We start from the raw sequence: 21,785 nt of genomic DNA, 5'->3' as shown, positions 1-21,785 counted from the left end.
GATGAAGGTGACAGAGCGAGACAGGGGGAGAGTGATGCTCTAAGTTGTGAAAATAGTCGCAGTGTCAAAGAGTGTCTGAGACCGAAATGAGGGAGGTGAGATGGGTTAGCCTGAGAGAGAGGGAGGGGGGTCAGAGCGAGGTGGAGGTGTGCAGCTAAGTTTCCCAGCCAGACAAACGCTTGCCTTTCTGTTCCACCTGGCAGACATGCCTCGGCTCCGCCTGACTGAACTCCACCTTGCTCTCACCGTGGCTCATTACCCTGGCCTATCATCATACCTCTGTGGGAAAACACATGCTGCATGATAACTATGCGCACCGGCAAACACACTTTGTGATGACTGTGCAACCCTGAGATATGCATCTCAGCAAAGAGGCTGCAATAAACTGCATTTACCCATTCATTAGAAGAGAATCATCGCCATAAAGTCTCATTAAGTTGTGGGCGTGATTGTACTGTATATCTTAACTCCACCCTGAATATAGGAGGAGGTGGTAAATGAGGAGCAGTCTGCCTTTCTGGTGTTGAATCAGGTCAGCTGAGACAGTCTGACTGACAGTGGCCTCAAAGTGCCATGTGGAGTAAATCGAGATGGCCAGGCGGGCTGAGGGCCTGCCAGCCTCCCATCTATACATCCTTGAGTCGTTTGCACACAAACTCCATCTCATTCTCCCTTACTTATTGAAATAAATATTTCTCTCTCCTCAACTCTAACTCATTAATTCTCTATCTGCCACTATGTCTCTCCCTCATCTGTCTCCCCATCTCTCTCTCTGTCTTCGTCCCTGTCAGAGTGGTATAAGCGGACAATGTTGAGTGACACTTCCCACTGTGGGAGGTAGCTCAGCCCCTCGCTACACACCATGGCTATAAAACCTTTCAGTTCTACGCAGATGTTCACAAGTGGAGCAAAGGCAATAACGCTGACGGGGAACAATCGCCTCCGCTCTGTTGGCACCCCCCCCAAACTTTATGGCATTTCCTTGTATTTCGTGGGGGGGGGGGGGGCTACATTATGTTCTCTTCTAGTTCTAAACTCAAATGTGCTGTATAATTGATTAATGCTTGTTTAAAACGTATACCGATTAGACATGGACACACAGAAATAATCTGATGGGAAAGCAAGCATCTATCTTGTGAAACAGCCGTGAGTTCCAGACGTTGGCTTATCAATAGCTGCCGCCTCAAATGCATGCAGCTATTCAGCATATGGTCTTTTGGGAACCAAACCATTTGGTTCTGATTATATCTAGATTGTTTAGATGATGTACGCTTAGCAGACTTGGCCGCCAAGCCTGATCCCCCTGGATTGCATGTGGTTGAGTTTTCTTTTTCACCTTCCTGCTGATTCTTTTTTTTGTTTCCCTCTGCCTTATCACAAATCTCACAAGCAGTGAATAAATGTAGATTTGCCACGTCTCAGACGGTTTCAAACAGATTACATTGGTTATCTTTAGCAGAGCTGTGGTGAGACAAAAATATACTGTAACCCTGTGTGATTAATCCTTATCGAACAACTCGCAATACAGTATAACATTTAATCTATGCTGAGAAAACAGTTTGGTCTGCTTCAACAGTTGACTGCATAATCGTGTTAAACAATGACACCAAGTGTTTCATTTGATGGAATCTGAATGAAGGACGCGTTACATGTAATGGGATATCTGCTCTCAGAGTTGGCGCTATCGGCACTAGCTCCCCTTTTGCCCTCATGAGAGGTTAATACATTGGTTGGGCGTGATCAAAAAGCAGAACAGGATGACAGTGTGAGTCAAAGAGAGACACACAAACAGCTTGATATTAGAAAGAATCCCATTCTGGCTGTCTTCCATGGGAGTGACTACAGAGATGGTGTGAGCCTCCAGATGGCAGAAGGATGGACGGCTGAGTGATAAATCTTTGATTGGCTGCTGTGTCTGAATCCCCTTGCTCAGCCTCGGTTCCGTTCCCATCCTCAGCCTCAGCCTGCATGTAAGTGTACGCACAGTGAAATGTGAGGGGAATGAGAGCTGGGGATGTAATTTAGGTTCTCTGCTTTCAGCTCACTGGCTCCCGGCTGTAAGCAATGGACCAGAGGAAAGGCACCGTCATTTAAATAAGTTAGTGTGTTTCTCTACCTCGCTTGGTTTCAGACACACGTGCCGTCCGCGTGTGTGTCAGAAACCAAGCGAGGTAGAGTAACACACTAACTTATAAAAAAATAATAAACACAATCTCTTGAGTAGGTCTGACCTTGATTCACCTCAGTGTGATGCCTCTGAGACACAAGCGCTCAAACACATGCGCTAAAAATACCGCACAGCCAGCTTCAGGAACATGTTTATTTAAGAAATGCAAGATGTGAAACACATGTGCACTTTAGAGCAGTCACACTGAGTTGGGGGGCTTTTAACAGCAAGCAGACAAAACATGTTTGCATGGTTGACATATCCAGTTGTTAAATGTAATTTGTATTGGCTTTCAGAGTTTCTCATCAATTGACATCCATGTGCATTATCAATATTATACTATGGATTTATTGGCTGTCCATTGAGCATGAGGACATGGTCTTAAGGACTGCATTTCAGATCTCCTTAACACAAAGTGTATAGTGTATCATGCGAAAGGAGTGCAGAAAGCTATTGGTAGTGCATGCCTAAATATTGGAGTGGGCGGTGCAGCCTTGCAGGCATAAGAACAGAATATCAGTCGAGACAATTCTACTCAAATCAACGTAGAAGGAGGGTAAGAATGGCGGCTATATCCATGTGAGCTGTTGCCATGATGACTGTTGTAGCAGGCTAGCTACAATATAAAGTACACTGACATTCGGTAAGCCCCGGATTCACTAAGGTGAGGTTTTGCAGTAATGACTCAAATTACCAGGCGAGCTAATGCTTACAGCGTAATGCTGTTGTTACAGCGTAGGGAAGCACATTGCTATTGCCAGACGAGTGACAACTTTGTTCGTCTCGTTTCTGTAACCACTGTAGCATTAAAGTGTTGCTTACTCAGTGATGCTTTTTTCCCCCCTACACAATGCTCCACAATGAGCGGAACAGCAGGCTGGTGGGGAGCAGCAGCACCGTCTCACTCGTCACCATTCTGGAGAAGGAAAGCTATCGAGCCAACTAGCCAGCCACCTGTCTCCGGAGTTGCACCCGCTCTCTTCCTGTTGAACTGCGACAACACTTTTCAGCCCCAATGTTTTACACTCCTAATTTTTTGTTTTTTTCCCGAGGTAATGGCTGGGACACTATAGAGGACACCGAGATGATTTGGGACTTATCTGGGAAATTTAAAAAAAGGTTCAAATGTTGAGCTCGGACAGATAAAAAGCCTTCCAAATTCATCACTGTCATCACTTTAAGCTATCTCTCCTTCCTCCTCCTACTCGCCATCATCCCATCTCTTCTCAATTGAGGTAATATAACTCAACCGCTCCTGTTTGAGATAATGTCCTTCCTCTTTACAATCACCTTTGACATTGTGCTAATGGAAAATGTGCTGATTATAATAAGAGTGGTCAATTGAGTGACCGGGGGGGATTAGCAACAAAGGAAGCTGATCAGTGGATCTCATCATAGTGAGCTTAGGGACATCATTAAACCTTAAAGATACATTAGGACCTTTGCGATAGCTCCGACACACACAGTAACGGACTGGTAACACATACTTACATTTACACTTAGCTACAGTAGTCATTAAGTCTGAATCATCTTAAATTCCTATTAGCAATTAAAGAATGAAGCACAGAGGACTGTATCCTCATGGGAATGAAGGAAAATCAAGAAACTTAATTCTACTTGACAACATGCAGCATATAGTAGTACAGGATAATTGGGGGTTTCAGAAGGAATATGCTGGACTGTGACCCCCCCACTCCATCCCACTGGTGTGCTTGTTTATTAGTAATGTGCTCGAGGAAATGATCACTTTGATTGTTGTCAAGAAAAATGAATCGTCCCTCATTCATTATTGAAATAAACTTGAAAGTGCATTTTCTCTGATATCGGAGCTGCAAAACAATTTAGCATAATTACATGTAGTGTGAGAATCACTTGATAAAAGAGAGTCTGCTGCACAAGGCAGTCAAAAGCATTTCCTCATAATTGCTGTGTTTATTTTCACAACTGCATACGCCCTCAAAACATTGACCGCTTTGCTCTCTAGGCTCATTGAGAAGTGCTGGTCATTCCCTTAATGTTCGCTTTTTTTATTTTAAGGAAAGAAAGAAGATGTAAATGTTGTTGGACAATTGTATGTACTGCATATCAGATTCTGCTTCACCTTAAAGGAGCCATATCTTGCTAATTTTACGGCTTATGCTTGTAGTTTTGGTTTCAACTAGAACTTAGAGCGAAATACGTTTTTTTTGGTGTCTTTCTGAATATATCTGTAGTCACGGTAGAAACGCTCCATTTTAGCGCTCTTCAAGCCCCCCTGCAAAAACGAATGGACTGAGAATGACCATTGTATAATGGCCTTGGCCTTGGATCGTTGATAATGTGGACTAAAATAGGAATGTCCCATTGTCACCACATGGAAAAGGCATATTTCAGTCATTTTCATTTCCATACTGTTAAAATGTAGGACGTGTATTGTGTGTGTAGAGTACATCTGTATATGTGTGCATGTATGAACATGTAACTCACCGCTTTGGTGCACTGCACATCCTTCCCAAGCAGCCAGTTGAGCTCCAGATTTCCTTCTCCCTGGTAGCAGGACTGCAGGCGCTCCTTGATACGTGCGTTGATGTCTCGGATGGTGAAGACGCAGAGGGCCGAATCAGCCGGTGGGCGATGGAACTGCTTCTGGCCCTTGGAGAAGATGGTGAAGAGCACATCATCTTGAGCGCTGATGTTGAGCGAGGAAGCGAGAACGCGGCCTGGCTTGCCGAGGTAGGCGGCCTGCAGCAGCCGGTACTCAACGCCGTTCTTCACACAGCCAACAGGCAGAGACACATAGGAGTGAAACTTGCGATCGTCTTTGCAGAGGCGGACAATGCGAGAAGTGTAGAAGAGGTCACTGGTGGATCCGCTTGATGACATGCTGTTCTCTGGCGTCTCGGGCTGCACAGTCAAGAAGTAAACAAAGCTGCCACTGGCAAAGCCGAACACATAATAGATGTCAAAGTGGGAGACCAGTGCCAGTGTGTCTGACGGTATCTTGATGAGGGAGGACACAAAGTCAGTGTGCAGTTCATAGTCTAACATCGCAGAAGACTCTGGATCGCGGGGCAGCTTTCGACTAGAGATGGTAGGAAAGTAGTCCTGTTTTCCATCTACTGCTGTGCCAATAAACAGGGTGCCATCCTGGCCCTGCGAAGGCACAATGACCCCGTACATAGTCCCAGTCTGGTTGACACTGGAGAGGTAGTGCTCTTTCTTGTGGGAGGGCTCCACTAAAATGAAGAGGTCATCCAATCTGAGGAGTTTGCAGACACCCTGGTAGAGGCTGCCACAGGCCAGCAACCGATTTTGGGAATAATCAATGAGGAGAAGCTTGTTGACATTGTTGGTTGAGACAAGGGGCTCAGAACAGGGCTGCACAATCAGAGGGGGGTAGCAGGCCTTGTTGTCATCCTCTGGGCCTGTATCGTGGGAAACGAGGAGGGTCAGGTTGCCTGAGAGCTTGTACACTCGGTTGACTGCTCCAACGTACAATGCCCCCGTGGTCTGGTGAACCGTCAGGTGGTTGAACAACCAGTCCCGACGCTCGGGGTGGAAATTAGTGAATGTCTGCCCGCTGCACAAGACAGGGATCGCTAAGAGCCAAAAGCCTAGCAGAGTAGCCATAGCTCCTACTTTAGGGTCAGGCGATAAAGTCCTGCATGTAGCCCGCCGGCCCGCCATGGTTGATGGGCCTCCAAGGAAACTGCAGAGGAAGCAGAGAGAACCAACGAGGGAAGGAATGGAGGAGACCTTCGCCTTTCTGTTGTTGAAGGTTGCAGGTCAAACTTGCAGGTCAAATCTCTGCAAGGGTCTTCACATGTTTCTGGAAAAGAAAACAAGAAAAAAAACGATTTTAGATAAGCAGGTCTGACTTAATGGAAAAGCCTCTTATTAGATAAGCTTTCACTGTTTGAAAAGGTCAAAGTTCTTCCTCAGTGGGGCGATGAGCTGCGGAGAAGAGAAATTGAGGTTTACAGAGACAATGAGCGGAAACCATCATGGTGCACATTCCAAAAGAATTGCTGGACGGGGCAGGAAAGAGAGGCCGGTTACACCAACGGAAATTAGCCAGAACCTGACTCATACCTCTCTCGCTGTCACACACTGAGCGGTTTCGAAGAACACTGTATCAGACTCAAACAACGCCTTGGACACTTGGCAATGACTCAGCAGACTTAAAGTAAATTGGAAATGCGCTAATGTATTATTCTAGTCTAAGTTTTGTAAACTTTTCTTTCATAAGATATCAAATCAAGAATAGCATATCATGACACAAAATGATGGCTTAACTTTGCTTCATGCCTGTTGTTACAATGATTATAATCTCCAAAAACCTTGTGACAATGATATTTGTGTCCTAAAAAACATGAAATAAGTTTTGATAAATAACGACAAAGAAATCATATATAACACAAACAAAAGCACACAGTTGACTATGCTTGTTTCCTCTTCATGTAATTCCTACTGTACAATAACCCCCTCCCTCAAATTATTAGCAGATCAACACAACAACCCTAACATTTGTTCCCTTTCCATATCCATCAGTAAGAACATACATCAGGCAAAGGGTGCAATGTGTGTAACCACGCTCAGCCTGCGCTGCAGAGATCTCTGTGTGCCATAAACCACGAGACCGATCTCTATGCCGTCTGTCCCCGGGAGTTAATTATCTCGTCCATTGGAAAAGGCCTGGATCTTATGACTGGCACAAAGTGAGAACAAATTTGGAGCCACTTCCACACCTCCGTCTCCTTGCTCTTCGCTCTTTAAAGGCTTTTACAGAATGTGAACCAATTCATTATTATTCTTGTAGACGTGTTGTTGTTGTTTTTAAATCATTTTATTCTATTCATCTTCTGCTGACATGATTAGATTGTAAAGGGATTAATCACTGGCGGCACGACAGTCATCTTTAAATGAATTACCGTATTACACACTTCCCTCATAAAAACAACAGCCAACAGTATAACATACAGTATGTGTGTGTGTGTGTGTGTGTGTGTGTGTGTGTGTGTGTGCCTCGTTCTCACAGTATTATCAGTGTTCTCTATCAGAACCAAGCACTGTGAGGGGCTAACAAGTGCGGAGACAATGGCAGTGCATCCCAAAATCAAGTATGATTAGGCGTAGCAATTCAACAAGGGTAATTACTGCGGAGCTGGAGGAGGTAAGCTGGGGAGCGGCGCGGGGGCGCCAGGGGGCTCCAACGTGTCAGAGATGGCCCGACATCGTTTGTCACGCTCCAGATTTCCATTTCCAGCAGTGAGGGCACGGAGAATCAACGGTGAAGGATGTGGCTGGAATAATCAGCGACTGCGCCTTGAATTAAGAAGCACTTGCGACTGAAGATATAAGGAGCGGTACATGCAGCGATCCTGCACACCCGGGCCGCCACAGCGGCTGTGTTCGAGGCAGGTACGATTTGCAGAGCCGATTTGGGATTCCCTCTGAACCGTGTCTGTCCTTTCATAAACCTCGTTCCAGATCTGGTAATGGTCATCTTGGGGTCCCTCCCCTCCCCCTCTGTGCTCAACGGGTACGCTACTCAGCTCAGACTTAAATATAGACCCTTAGGGAGTGTATTGATCCATGTGTCCATAAACACAGGTCCTCAGGCCCAGTCAAGCTGTTCTCGGCGTGTGAGCAGACGGAGGTGTGGGAGGTGCTCTCTCCCAGAAGGACTTTATTAGCATGGTCATAAAAGTGCCATTGCTTCTGAAAAAGCAGCGAGTGTCAAACCCCCACCTTCACTTTCAGCTGCCTGCACGCCGCCATGCTCCTTTGTTTGAGTTTGTCCATGCTGGATGTGCAAAGTGGATCCCTTTGGTGGTATAATCAGCCTCCTGCTGAGCCAGCTTTTTCCTCAAGCCCCGCAGCCTTTTGCCATTTAGAGCTCTGGCTACAACCCCGCCCCTCAATCGCATATGTTTATACAACATTCACTCCCCATCCATCTTTTCTTACTCGTCTTTTCATTTCCCTCCTAAAAAGCAGTCGTTGGAAGAAATGTACGCATCGCTCATGTTGTGGCAACAGCTGTAGAGAAAGAAAGTGACTGAATGGTGTAAATAAAAGACTCAACAAAAGGTTATCCATTCATATTGCTGTCAGCGTCAAAGCGAATGAAGCCTTTGTTTAAGTTGATTGCGTGACCACCTCTTTGTTGCACTTGACAGAGACTTCTCTGTACGATGCAGCTGAGGACTAAACTTGAAAAGAATAAGAACAACACCAGATCGCCACTAGTGCTCTGTAGTTCAAAGCCATGTCGTTCTCTGGTTTATGAGAAGTCAGAATAACCTCGAAAGAGATTAACATATAAATGCAACCAGGAATGAGTCGTTGAAAAGATAGTTACCTCCTGACCTAGAAAAAAATGAAGAGGGCATGACTAAGTTAGAAGTGAATAGAATTACTGGTAAAGTAGAACAAAGGCATATTTCCAGCTTTTAATTGCAAATTTAAGTCATCAGCTTTGTGAATTTAGCGCCTTCTAAGTAAGAGCTATTTTTGCCAATGGTGATAAGGATCTAACGGCAACTGACTTTATGCAATATCAGCAATATTTTAACACAATAAATTCATTTTGTCTCAAATAGGTTACTTTGTTGACGCAGTAAGGATAATGATTTTAACCGCTTTCAGATGAAGTGTATGAAAGCAAAAACAAACTCACAATATCACGGTCATAGTATCTAGTTTTATATTCCAACAATTGGATTTAAAGTTAGACGTCTACCTAGACTAAAAATTGTCATGTGTCATGTTTAATTTTTATTTAAGTAAATTAATTTTAAATTACTTGAGTAATTGAAATGTCACTTGTGCTTCAGCTAATAAGCTTTTACTTTTACCTGCAGTAATGTTCTGGGACCTGGTAGGCCTACTGCGCATGTGCAACTCTCAACAGAAATGAAAAAGGAATCAAGCTGGTTCACTGCTTAGCTACTTCTATCATCAGCTCTGTAAAAAAATCATGTATTTTATTTTTTTTGTACACTTGCTCAAGAACAGCCTCTAGTCAAGAGTCAAGAGGGACAGCAGAGCACTTGCATTCCGGCACACACGCAAACTGTGAACATCGCTCGGGAGAAATGCCAGTTTTTTTCCCCCCCGCAAAAACTTCCCATTCATAATGAATAGTCATGCTCACAAAACACAGCTTTCGCACCCTCAGCCAGGCTGCTTCCGAGCGCTTGTTAAACAAACTGGTCCCACTGTGTCTGGTTGTGTGGGACCCAGTGCCAGAATGCTGGTGATTTCCCCCAGCCACTGGGCAAGCCACAGCGGCCGTGCCAACCGCGGTCAAAGGGTTTTCAAAAATGCATTGTGTCGGCTTATCTCATGAAGAGATACAGAGAAGCAGTGGGCAGAATAGGCAAGGCCAGAAATGAAATGAATGTGAAATGATAAGCAATGCAAACCATCACTGAGGGTTGTGAACACAACAGCCTGGGGGCAGTGCAGCAGCCAGCAAACTGAAACAGGAAAGAACAGGCTTTGGGATGTGGCTTCTGGAGCACGAGCAGCTCGAAACCTCTGTCACCCTAGAATAGGCAGCAGGTCTTCTGCTGCTTTTTTTCTTCTTCCCTTTTGTCTCCATATCCTAAGCTTCTTAACAATGCAGCCAAATTGTCTTGATCTTTTAAATTCATATTTACAGCAATTGTATTGCGAAAGATAAAGAACATTAACCAAAATCCATTCACGGTGATAAATCCATTGTTGTTGGATAGGAAACGGAAACGGGAGATTGTAATTTCATGCCTTGGATTAATCTGTTATTCCCTGAATCATTAATGTAACGCATGAAATCCTAATGCTTATATAAAAGTGATACACTACAAATTAAAGAGACAGCTCACAACAAAACAAAAATCAACAAACCAGCTCGTCAAGAAAAGGTTTTAAAATGGTTTGTCGTGGCCATTTTCCCAGTAAAAATGTGAAGTTTAATCTCCCCTAAAAGGAGATCTCCTTATATAGGGGCCTATAAAAAAGCGATTAGCAGCAGATTTGAGTCCATTAGTCTTCTCTCTTTGCTGCTATCAGGAGTAGAGATAATGAAAGGACTCGCTGGCATCTTGAGTAGTTAAGCTGGATTTATATATATACATTCTTTTGTCTCAATAGCATATAGATTTCTCTGCTCCAGTGCCAGCTCTATCCGTCAGCCTTCAAGAAAACTCAACTCATCTATTCTGCATCCATCCATCCTTCCAGCCACCACAAGGAAATGGCACAGTAGAAAAGTAGGGGGTAACACCCTAAGAAACCACAACCCCTCCAGTAACTGCTATCATTTCACTGTCTGGTTCCCTGTGCTGTTCTATTGGAGGTCATATATTATGCCTCATGTGTCCTTCGGTAGGCTGCGAGCTATTGCTAAAAGAGCTGTAATTCAGCAGTACATGGTTAATTAACGTGCAGTTGTCCACAATTAAGCATCAGCTCTAAAGGCATTCGTAGAAAACACTTTGCATCCAGTGATCAGTCGCAGCATCTTTATTAGTGACCCTTATTAGTGCACTTGCTTAGGACTGAGTTTAGAGGCCTTCTGCTGTCTTTCATTGATTTGCCCCCATTGAAAGAAGTCACAGCGAGCATCGGCGTTTCAGAGTTTTTCGCTCCAATAAACGCATACGGGAGTTTATTTAAAACACACCGCATGCAAAAATTCTGAAAAGTTCCACCCAAAAAAAAGAAATGTCATCATGACAAAGGGGTAATCGAGTCTCTGAGTAGCTGCTTATCAATAAAAATGCAAACAAGGGCACACGGGTATATTCTTTCCCTTTACCCCCCTCTCTGCTGAGCAGCCCCCACCCTCGCTTCACACAATTCAAACTCTGCGTGAACAAACACACACTGCTAATAAAACCTATGAAATCCACTGAGAGAGATTACAAAGTCATTGTTATTCTAATGATTTTTGGTTTCCCCTCCCTCAGCCTCCTCCAAAACACACACACACACACATTCACTCTCACGCTCTTGTACAAGCTCAGACACGCACTGATCCAAACCCACAATAAAAGGCATGCATACATATACAGATGCAGGCACATGTTCATAAATTATCCCCCCCTTCAATCCCTGTTTCCGCTGACACAACTAACAGCCTCCGTGTACTTCTCTTATTAAACTGGAGGTTGAATCCCGAGGCGTGATCTTTCTCAAGCAGTCCGACTACCAGTAGCTCCACGCTGCACGCCTCATCATCGCTGTCTGTCATCCTGGGAAAGCAGCTTTCCATTACAAGTATTTCCATAAATCTAAATTGTAAAGGGCCGGAGCGAGAAGGGAGCGAATTCTCAGCGGGCAAAGAAAATAAATAGAGCGGGATCAGTCAGCGGAGGCCACCGGATCAGATAGCTCACCTCAGCTAACATACTGAATCGGGTTCTTTGATTGACACCATACACATTTGATCAATCCCTAAAGCGTGTTGCCAATGCTGTACAATCCTGTCACTTTGAGAGTCAATATCGTGGTTTAATGCAAGTGGGACTGGGAAGCGTGCAATTGGATAACATGAAAGTTGAAGCACCTGCAGTGTTTTGTGGTATGAGAATTTGAAAATGAATCACATCTATATGGATTATGAAAGAGAGGACATGTTAGGATCCATGTCCGGCTCCTAGTGTGTGCTGCCTTATTTCCCCCCTCCTGTCTGTTTTGTTATTGTGGTACATGTGCTTAATGGTTTTTTTGTTGTCAGCCGACAGTTTCCGCCCACTACCACGCCCCTCTCGTTTGGCACAGCTGATGCTCGTCCCAATGATTACCACCAGGTGATTTAAGGGACAAGAATCAGCTGGCACATTGTCAGGTGGTTCCGGTCACCAGTCTGGTTCCTGTGAGATGGAACATCGAGTCCGTGTGCAGTCCGTTCGAATCCAGGAACTGTGAGTTCGGTCGAGTTGCCCTCCCAACTCCGGAGAAGGAATACCTCTAGTCTTTATTTTGTTTTTATTCTTTGTTGGTTTTTTCTCCCTTGCTAATCAGGAAAATAAAGTCCTTGCTGTGTTTTCAAAACTTCTGCGTGAGCATGCGTTTGGGTCCTCAACTCACACACTCTCACAGGACATATGTCAACAGATGGGACTCACGATCATGAACTCTTGCTATCAAAAGGAAATTGTTTAATGTCATAGAAGAGATTTGATCGGAGAAGCTGAAGAGGCTGGGAACTCTTATCAGACAACGCTTCACTTTTAGGTGTAGATCATATTTTGTACCCTCATATGTTTATGGAGGAAGGAATTAAATGGATAAAAAAAATACACTAGACTAAAAGAATTCACTCACATGATACATTACATTTTTCAAATCTCTGGTTGCAGTTAAACCTGTCTTTTCAATACTACTTTTGCAATCAGATGCACCAGATGGGAACTCAGCTGTGCTGAATATTTTTGTCCATAATGTCCATAGCGAGTGGATTAAGTTCACGATACAAAAACAAGCAGCTGTGGCTTGAAAACGGTGGGAAAACTTTTAATTTCCTATATTTACTCTGCTGCATATGTTTCCTCCCCACAGCATTAAGAGATTTGTTTTATTTAAGAAAAGTCGCTAATTTCATTTTTCACATTTATTTTATGACCACAGGCTGTCCAGACCTCACTAAGATCTGGACTCAATGAGAACCAGGTCACCTCAGCATGGGGTCCGGCTGATCGATCTGATCTGAGAGCGTTCCGACATGATGCAATGACAAAAGTGACGAATTTAACCACGGCTTGCTCCTCTCTGGCCAAATCTTGTGGCACATTTTAGAGTTGTTAAAGCAGACAAATGGCCTTGGCTGGTGCACCAGGTAGCAGGTGCGAAGGCGGGCCATTGGTCTAAATGAGAAGGCAATTGTGCGTCCTGTGTGCAGTAGACTGGAATAAAATAAATGAGTAGTTTGTCTGGCTTCACTGCAATCGGATTACATAACTCACTTATGTGCTGCGCAGTCAAAGATTAAGGGAGAGGCCCAGCTATAGTGGGGGCAGTCGAGCCAAGAAGATACAGATGACATGAAGCCGAACAAGGGCAGCCGCCCCCCCCCCCCCCCCATGACCTGTGTGTGTGCATGTGTTTGTGCGTCTACCAGCATTAACACAGTGTGTGCCGTCTATGTGCTTCTGTTGATTTCTTTATCAACACTCTCCCTGCAGAGGTGGTATATTCACTGTGCTAAACAAAGCGTGGACTCTGAGCCCAATCAGAATGAGACACCAATGGACCAAACCGTCTTACAAATAATCATGCCCAATCTGCATTTAAAGTAACAATAAACCGTTCTGCAAGTTAGTTCAAATGTATAAAATGAAGGCTTGTTCCACTGTGTGTGTGTTAGACTAATAAAGGAAGAGTGCATGAAAGAAACGGCTTCTCTTTCAGTAGCCATGAAGCTCCCCACCCCCCTGCTTCGTCATTGGTCTCATCAGGATCGAAGAGCGAGAGATAGAAAAGAAGCAGAGACTTTTTGAGAGGAGGTAAACAGAAATCTAACCAGGAATGTTTATTTTTATTTTTATTTTTAAGATGTTCCAATACCATCAGCAAATACAGAGTAACGCCTATCATTATTATAATTGTTTACATCTTATTTTTACCTTTGCATTGAAAATGCGGAAGGTAATGTTTTGATCGCCATTTATTTATTTATTTGTATGCGTGTTATTCGCGTAACAAAAAAAGTTGTAAACCGAATCGCATGAAATTTGGTGGGATGATTGGTTATTATCCGCGGACCATTTGATTAGATTTTTGGATTGATCGGGTCAAAGGTCAAGGTCATGAAAAAGGTCAACATCTTATTGAATCGCATGAAATTTGGTGGGATGATTGGTTATTATCCGGGGACCATTTGATTAGACTTTGGGATCGATCGGGTCAAAGGTCAAGGTCATGAAAAGGTCAAAATCTTCTTTTTACCATAGCACAGTCAATTTATATCCAATTGGCATGCAACTAATGCCAAAATGTTCATAATTCAATGCCCAATCTTGTGATATGCGAAGGTATGCGCTCTACCGAGTGTCCGTTCTAGTTCTAAATGTATTACAATTGTATACAACTGCTATCGTATGGATGTGATATGATTGCTGTGAATCATATGATAACATGATATGAACGCTCACAGACTCGCATACCAGCATTTTAGGCTGTAGAGGAGGCATTTCCAATATCGCTGTTGGTAATTATATTTACACTATATTTACTGATTAGACTATGAGACCTAGCAGACACTCGCCACAATCCTGAACGGTTATGTAAGCGTTTCTGAAGAGGGGAAGGAGGAGGATGGGAATTCTGTCAGTCAAAGTAATCCCTTCAATGTATCCTGCTACTGTTTCACTGAAGGACTGTATGATATATCCTGGTCAGGCTCTGTAATCACATGGCGGCGGAGAGGATGAGGCAACTCTGGGGTGGCTAAAACCCAGGCAATGGAGACGCAGCGGGAAACTCACTCATCTACTGAGCTCCTCCATCAAAAGCACTGCACCGGAGATCACTGTGAATTTCTACATGGCTTATGGGGCATATGTCAGACAGGTGAGGTAGTATATGCCTTGCCAGTATACGGTGTGTATGATGAAATACAATAGTCATGGACCGGGGCTGTGATTCAACACAGAGAAGTTTAAATGGCAATTATATGATGCAATACAGACGTGTGACCATGAATGCCTGCTGGGGCAGCTGTTTCCATACATAAATCAATTATCTGTCGATGCAATTAACATGACAGTGGAGTATGTGTGATCTCTGATTCCCAGCTGGCGATCGCATGAATAAATAAAATTATACACACACAAGACAAAGACACATAAAACACCCTTTGCTCTTTGAGCCTTATGAGAGATAATGTCCAGTTTACAGTCGACTGATAAAGCAGCAGACGGTTGTTTGTTCAACTCAACTGTCATGTGATTGTTTGATGATTGATGTCTTCAGCTGCAGTTAGGGGTGTGTGTGTGTGTATGTGTTGGGGGGGGCGGTGGGTGTACAAGTCACTGTCTCTGTCTGTGTCGGCGTACATGTTGATCTAATTCTTAGGCCAGCGGACAGTTTCCTCTGGGACTCTCTCCGCCGGGTTAACGATGTTTACAGCAACTCACGCTCCTTCACGGACATTTTAACAAACACAGCGTGACTGTGCAAAGAAACGCTCGTTTCCCGCCGTCACATCTGCCGGGCTTGGAAATATGTCTGTCACCAGGTCTTCCAGTCGGAGCTCCAGTGCAGGTCTAAGTCCAGTCCAGGGTCAGCAGTATCTCCAGACACACTTATCTCACTCACGACTGTGACTTATTGCAGTGGAAGCACTTGGGAGGAGTTAAACCTGTCCGACAAAGTGTGAGAGTATAAACATCACACCTCCTGTTGCTCTGTCTTTTCGGGTCATAAAAGGCCAAACATTAGAGTTGAACCAAAGCCAGACTCCCCCAGTGAAATAACAACACGGATAAGGCTTCATGTGGAAAAGTGAAGAAAGAGTCGAATTGGGACTACAGATGAAAAATAGCCTCTTGGCTAACTCTGGCACATTTACTGCAATGTTTTTATCAATGTGCACTGTCCCTTATAAACCATTTTAAAAAATAAAAAATGTTTATGATGCCTGTGACTTGAAAACATGGGTCCTCAACATCATCGCTGAAAACATTTTATATCATCTGGTAAATAATCTGGACATTTCCACAAAGTAACAGTGCATTTCAGTGAATAGTGAATGGTTGTATTGTGTGTTGGTAACTCTTACAGGAGGAAGGAAACCTTATGTCATTGTGTTCAAGGCCTGCTGTGACCCTGAGCGTAGTAATGCCCGCCTCGCTAATATCCACCACTGTGTGTGGACCATTAGTGCCTATTTTCAAACTCACAACAGAGGCATTATCACACAGCGGCGAAGGGTTCAGCCTCGCTCCTGCTCAGTCTGTGGCTCTCTCTGTCTCCGCCTGGTAGATGGCCCTCTAATTTCATCAGAGGTGATAAAACACCACAAATAAAGTCTGCGGCTGCTCTAGTCTAGTCTACTTAGCCCAATATCCCTTTGGATGAGAGGCAATAACAGCATGTGGTGAGGAAATTGGGTGCTTACTCACACAGACGGATACATGCCTTGCAAGCAGTATGCACTATTTTCCGTGAAGTATGCACTACAGCACAGAACAATGGTACTCACCTCTCTCTCTACAGCAGACGGAATACTTATTTTAAAAAGGCACCAAAAGGTTGAATGGAGCCCACATGTGTGCCACAGTTTAATACTACTGTATGCAGTCTACAATTTAATCATCTATAATTATAATCCTCAAAGTTAAATGAAGCCATGACCAGGAGATAATTGGTTACATGTTCTCAAAAAGCCTAATTTGTGAGCTTTTAAGGCAGGATAGGGTGACATTGTGTTTAACCTCACCAACTTCCTGCAACTACAGACTGGTTTGAAACACGGTCTGATGTATTCATTTTTGATAAAAAAAACTATGAAATGGTCCCGTGAAATGGTTAAAGTCGAGCACATATGGAAGCAAAGTTACAAAACTCTGCCACAGGCCACAGTTCAGAGAAAAGCGTCCACTACATTTGTATGCAAGTCCAACTAGGTCTTGCAATAAATATCAATAATAAAACAGTAGTGAGCGCTACAGTAAGCATTCACTCAGCCTTGTGCTGGCTGAATGGATAAAAATCCACCTGAGTGCAACAGCCGCTGGCAGGCTATGCCAGGACATGACAGGATAGGATGGGACTGAGGGCAAGAGGGCATGAGGGCTGACTGACTGGCTGACCGACTTGCTGGATCAGAGCTGAAGCTACATGCACACCTTCCGGGCCGCTCCGTGTGAACCGTGCCCAGGATGCGGTGCCGGCTGGGATATGACGGAAAACAGCACTGGTCGGTTTCCTGAGAGCCAGTGTCCTGAGAGTCGAGTAGGCATTTCACCACAGCCAGCACTTTTTTTATCAACACAATCGTGGGAAGTTTTAGGATGACTGTATACGTAACTCGATACAAGAGTTATGGTGCAATACATGGCAATATATTCCAATACAATAGGCCATTCTGTGACATTTCAAAAGAAATTTAAGGAAGAATGTCAAAGTGTAAATAACATACCATCAAATACATAACATCTGAGTTTAAAAAGGTTTACTTTTTTTTCGGGCTGTGAAACGATTACAATTTTTAATCGGGTTAATCACAGGTTTCTGTGGATTAATCATGATTAATCACATATTACCGATATTCTCGGTATATTTTGTGAGAACATAGAGATTTATGACAAAAGACGGATATATACATTTATACATTCTTCTATACAATGGTGCTGCAACTCAGCAGTTATTTAGCAGTTTTCTTCCATATGGAACATTAATACATCTTCATCCTAAACAGAATGTTTAACCCTCTTGTTACCTTTCGGGTCAATTTGACCCCATTCAATGTTTAATGTCGGTGTTCTTTGGGGTCAATTTGACCCCAGGCTGTTTTTCACTGTGTCAAACATATAAGAAATATCAACTTTTTTATTTATTTAAAGGGCTATTTAGGTAGTCAACAAACAAACATAAAGTATCTCACACTTAAACTTGGGAAGCAATATTAATTCTAATAATTTTCTGGAGGTTTTAATTGCTGGGGTCAAATTGACCCCGAGGGTAAAATATGTTAGTAAATGTAAAGGTAACAGGAGGGTTAAACAGAAAATGTTTCTCTTGTTTGTCAACCATTAACTCCACCATGATACAATCTAAAGGCCTCTAGTCTTCCTCTAGCAGCTGCTGAGGCAAACTGTCTTTGTGGGTTTTCTTCATGAACTGGGCCGTGATGAAAGGGACGGCGGGGACACCGCTGCAAAGCTGAAACCTCACCGGCCCGGACACGGGGACAGATTGACAAGTGACTTTTTTTTTGCTCGGTCCCGATGCGCGCGCACGGAGCTCTGTGGCGCGCGAGACGGAGATCGATAAGTGTTAACGCGACGCGTAGAGACAGAAATGACATGCTGCTGTGGAGATACGATCAACAACAGACGTTTAGTTTAATAAAAGAACAAAGACGTGCTATAGAGAACATGTCAGGGGGCGGGCCAATCTTTTTAATGTCATGCGATCTACCTACACTACGCCGCGATCGACTGGCAGATCGCGATCGACGTGTTGAGACCCCTGATCTACAGGAAGTAAAAGTCGTAACAAGGTTTCCGTAGGTGAACCTGCGGAAGGATCATTACCGATGAACAGACCGTCCGTATGAGAGCGGACAGAGTTCAGATTGAAGTGGTGTATTGGAAGCTCAATTTGCAAGTGACTTTTTTTTCGTCCCGACGACCAACAACAGATGGATTGGAAGCTCATTCTGCGCATGCGTTAAATGAGTTTAAAAAAAATAACTAGTTAAACCTGTAATTGAATTAACTGAGTTAACGCGTTATTTTTCACAGCACTACTTTTTTTATGTAATCAGAACAGCAGTATTTGAATTTGCATCTTTTGCTGTCCTTTTGCACCTCTCTGCAAGAGCACAGACACCAATATGGCGCATATCTTTGCAAATTAAGTAAAGTATTGACCAAGTTAATCGTGCACGTAAACTATTACTTCAAAATGTAGTGTTTCACAATACATATCCAATACAATGATTTCTTACGCCCCAAATACACAGTGTCAAACAAATCGGATGTGTGTAGTTCCTCACAGATAGAAATTGATTTGACAAGCATGCTCTAAAATGGCCCAAAGAAAATGTCCTTCATATAAAATATAGGACAACATTTTTTAAACTGAAAACAGACACGGTGAGTGTTCACAGCATTGACATGTGGCGTGTGCTCCGGAGTGTAGGCATGCACAGAAATGCACAGTCATTACACACGTGTTCCCCACCTGCTTATAGTAGGATGGGTGAACAGTGGCGAAGTGGGACGTAGGTGGAAGGAAGGAAGGAAGGAAGGAAGGAAGGAAGGAAGGAATGTCATGGTGATCACAAAGGTTTATGGCGAAAAATAACGCATTGGCAGTCACAGAAATGCCTGGTTGTTTTCAGTACTGCTGTGAATGTAGATTATTGCTCCGTGAACTCACTGGAGGTGGGGGCAGTGTTTTCATTCAAGCACTCTCGTCTACCGCTGTGGGAAAAAACACAGCAAAGTATCCGAAGGGGAAGAAATTCAACGCTCATCATGTTCAAAGTCACAGGGACCGAGGGGAAAAGAGAAACGGGCCTTGTTGGGGTTATATTCTGTGGCCTTTACCAGCCATGGTAATACAGAAAACCTTGGACGCCATGCACAGAACATTTGCCCAGTGTGTGTTCTTTTTTTATTGCTGTGGCGAAGCACACGTGAAGAATGCTTATAGTGTACAGGATTCCTGGCTGTCTCTGAGTCTGTCAGAGCTGTATGAAGAGCTACTGCAGCTCATCCACTACATCAGTGAACCTGGGAATAAGTGCTTCACACTCATTTCCACAGGCCAGGGGCTCCTGCATCTGTCCCCTGCTCTGCTGTAGATATAACACAGAGATAGTCAGGCCATTCATATTCTTCAGACGGACACCGGAGAGCATACATTATATGTGGCCACAGAGCCTCATACAACTGTCCGTTAGTATTCTTCTTGTACTACATCTTGATATAGGCGCCCAGTGGAGAGGCTCTCTGGAAAGCTTGTCATTGATGTAATCACACACACTTGCGAGCACATAAGTAGGGGGGTGGGGACATTGACATTCAGAGCAGGAATTGTCTGAATCTAACTCGAGTGTGTAAATCCTTACCATGCTCTGTAAAATATTGAGGAAGAGATATGCATAAAAGGCTTAAGTATAGCAGCACTCAAGTGTAGTATCCTGTGTTGCCGTAGTCACTAGATCACATGTACAAGCACAGCTTCTCTCTCCCCTTAAAGCTGAATGCAGCAGTTGCTTTCTGAGCATTAAGTTTGATCAAGGACTAATCTCTGCTCGTGAGATGATTTAAATTAGTGTCTGCTTCATTATTAAGGGACTGAGGCAATCTGGGACCAGATCCCACAGTGCAAAATAGAGACCCGACAGCCAAAAGGAGAGAAGAGCACTAAAGAGCAGCGAGAGGGAGGATGTATTATTGAGAGAGAAAATAAGAGAGCAATAAAGAACATGAACAGAGAGAGCAATAATAACTGAAGAAAAAAAAAATCAAAGCAAAGAGCATTCCCATGCTTGGTCAGTATGAGCGATGCCAAACCCAGGCAATCTGAATGCCTCAGCGGCAGCTTTTACCTCGCATTCACTTTTTCCTCAGACCGCACACAGAGATGATGAAGCTGAGGCAGAGACACTGTGGCTTGACTGCGCTCGTGCGTATATATATATATATATATGCACACCAATGCATATATATATATATGTATATATACATACATACATGTATATGTGTCAAAGTCAAAGTCAGTTTTATTTGTCAATTTTCCATATGTGCAAACATACAGAAGATCGAAATTGCGTTTCTCTTCTGTCCAACATAAAGTGAATTGTGCAACATATAGACAACATAGAGTGCAAAAATAGTAAAAAACTTATGAACATATAGACAACATAAAGTGCATAGACAACATAAAGTGCAAAAATAGTAAGAAACATGTAAACATATAGACAACATAAATTGTGCTAGCAGCATTCAGACATGTGAGTCTGAAAGAGGACGGAGTGGGAGGATGGGGAGAGAGTTCAGCTTCCTGACCGCCTGGTGGATGAAGCTGTTGGACAGCCTGGCGGTGTGAGCCCGGAGGCTCCGGTATCTCCTCCCAGAGGGCAGGAGGCTGAAGAGACCGTGTGAGGGGTGGCAGGGTCACTCACAATCGAGGTCGCTTTGCGGGTGAGGCGGGTGTTGTATATGTCCTGCAGGGATGGGAGGGGGGGGAGTGAGGCACCCATGATCCTTCCAGCTGCCTTCACTATGCGCTGCAGGGCGTTCCTGCTGTGGTCTGTGCAGCTTCCGCCCCACAGTGATGCAGTTGGTCAGGATGCTCTCGATGGTGCCGCGGTAGAAGGTGCACATGATGGATGGGGGCTCCTGCTTTCCTCAGTTTCCGGAGGAAGTAGAGGCGCCTCTGTGCTTTCTTTGCCAGCGATGTAGTGTTGGCTGTCCACGAGAGGTCCTCACTGATTTCCACCCCCAGGAATTTGGTGCTGCTGACCTGCTCAATGTCCGCACCGTTGATGGTCAGTGGTGGGTGATGGGTGTGGCCTTTCCGGAAGTCAACAACGATCTCTTTGGTCTTGCTGTTGTTGAGCAGGAGGTTGTTGGCTCTGCACCACGTGGTCAGAAGGTTGACCTTCCTGTAGAGGGTCTCGTCATCCTTGGTGATGAGACCTATCAATGTTGTGTCGTCTGCAAACTTGACCATGTGATTGGTGCTGTAGCTGGTTTTGCAGTTGTGAGTCAGCAAGGTGAAGAGCAGGGGACTGAGCACACAGCCCTGAGGGGCCCCTGTGCTGAGTGTGATGCTGCTCGAGGTGTTGTTGCCAACACGTACTGCTTGTGGCCTCTCACTCAGGAAGTCCAGCAGCCAGTTACACAGCGAGGTGTTGAGCCCCAGCTGGTCAAGTTTGCAGATTAGTTGTTGTGGGATGATTGTGTTG

At 44.2% G+C, this 21,785-nt stretch overlaps 1 protein-coding gene across 5 annotated transcripts in view; it reads right to left on the bottom strand.

The window, feature by feature from the left end:
* The window catches only part of plxna2 (plexin A2), a 181,379-nt gene that overhangs the window by 146,993 nt on the left and 12,601 nt on the right, over positions 1-21,785 (bottom strand). For all 5 annotated transcript variants that reach the window (XM_056422503.1, XM_056422504.1, XM_056422506.1 and 2 more), the window contains exon 2: positions 4,634-5,975. In XM_056422503.1, the coding sequence (XP_056278478.1) occupies positions 4,634-5,833 (1,200 nt within the window). In that variant the 5' untranslated portion in view covers positions 5,834-5,975. The remainder of the gene's footprint in view (positions 1-4,633; positions 5,976-21,785) is intronic.

This window comes from Pseudoliparis swirei, chromosome 9, assembly GCF_029220125.1.
Source record: "Pseudoliparis swirei isolate HS2019 ecotype Mariana Trench chromosome 9, NWPU_hadal_v1, whole genome shotgun sequence".
Taxonomy (NCBI): Eukaryota; Metazoa; Chordata; class Actinopteri; order Perciformes; family Liparidae; genus Pseudoliparis; species Pseudoliparis swirei.
Note: the sequence above shows the minus strand (reverse complement) of the source record. Positions and strands in the feature narration are given on the sequence as shown.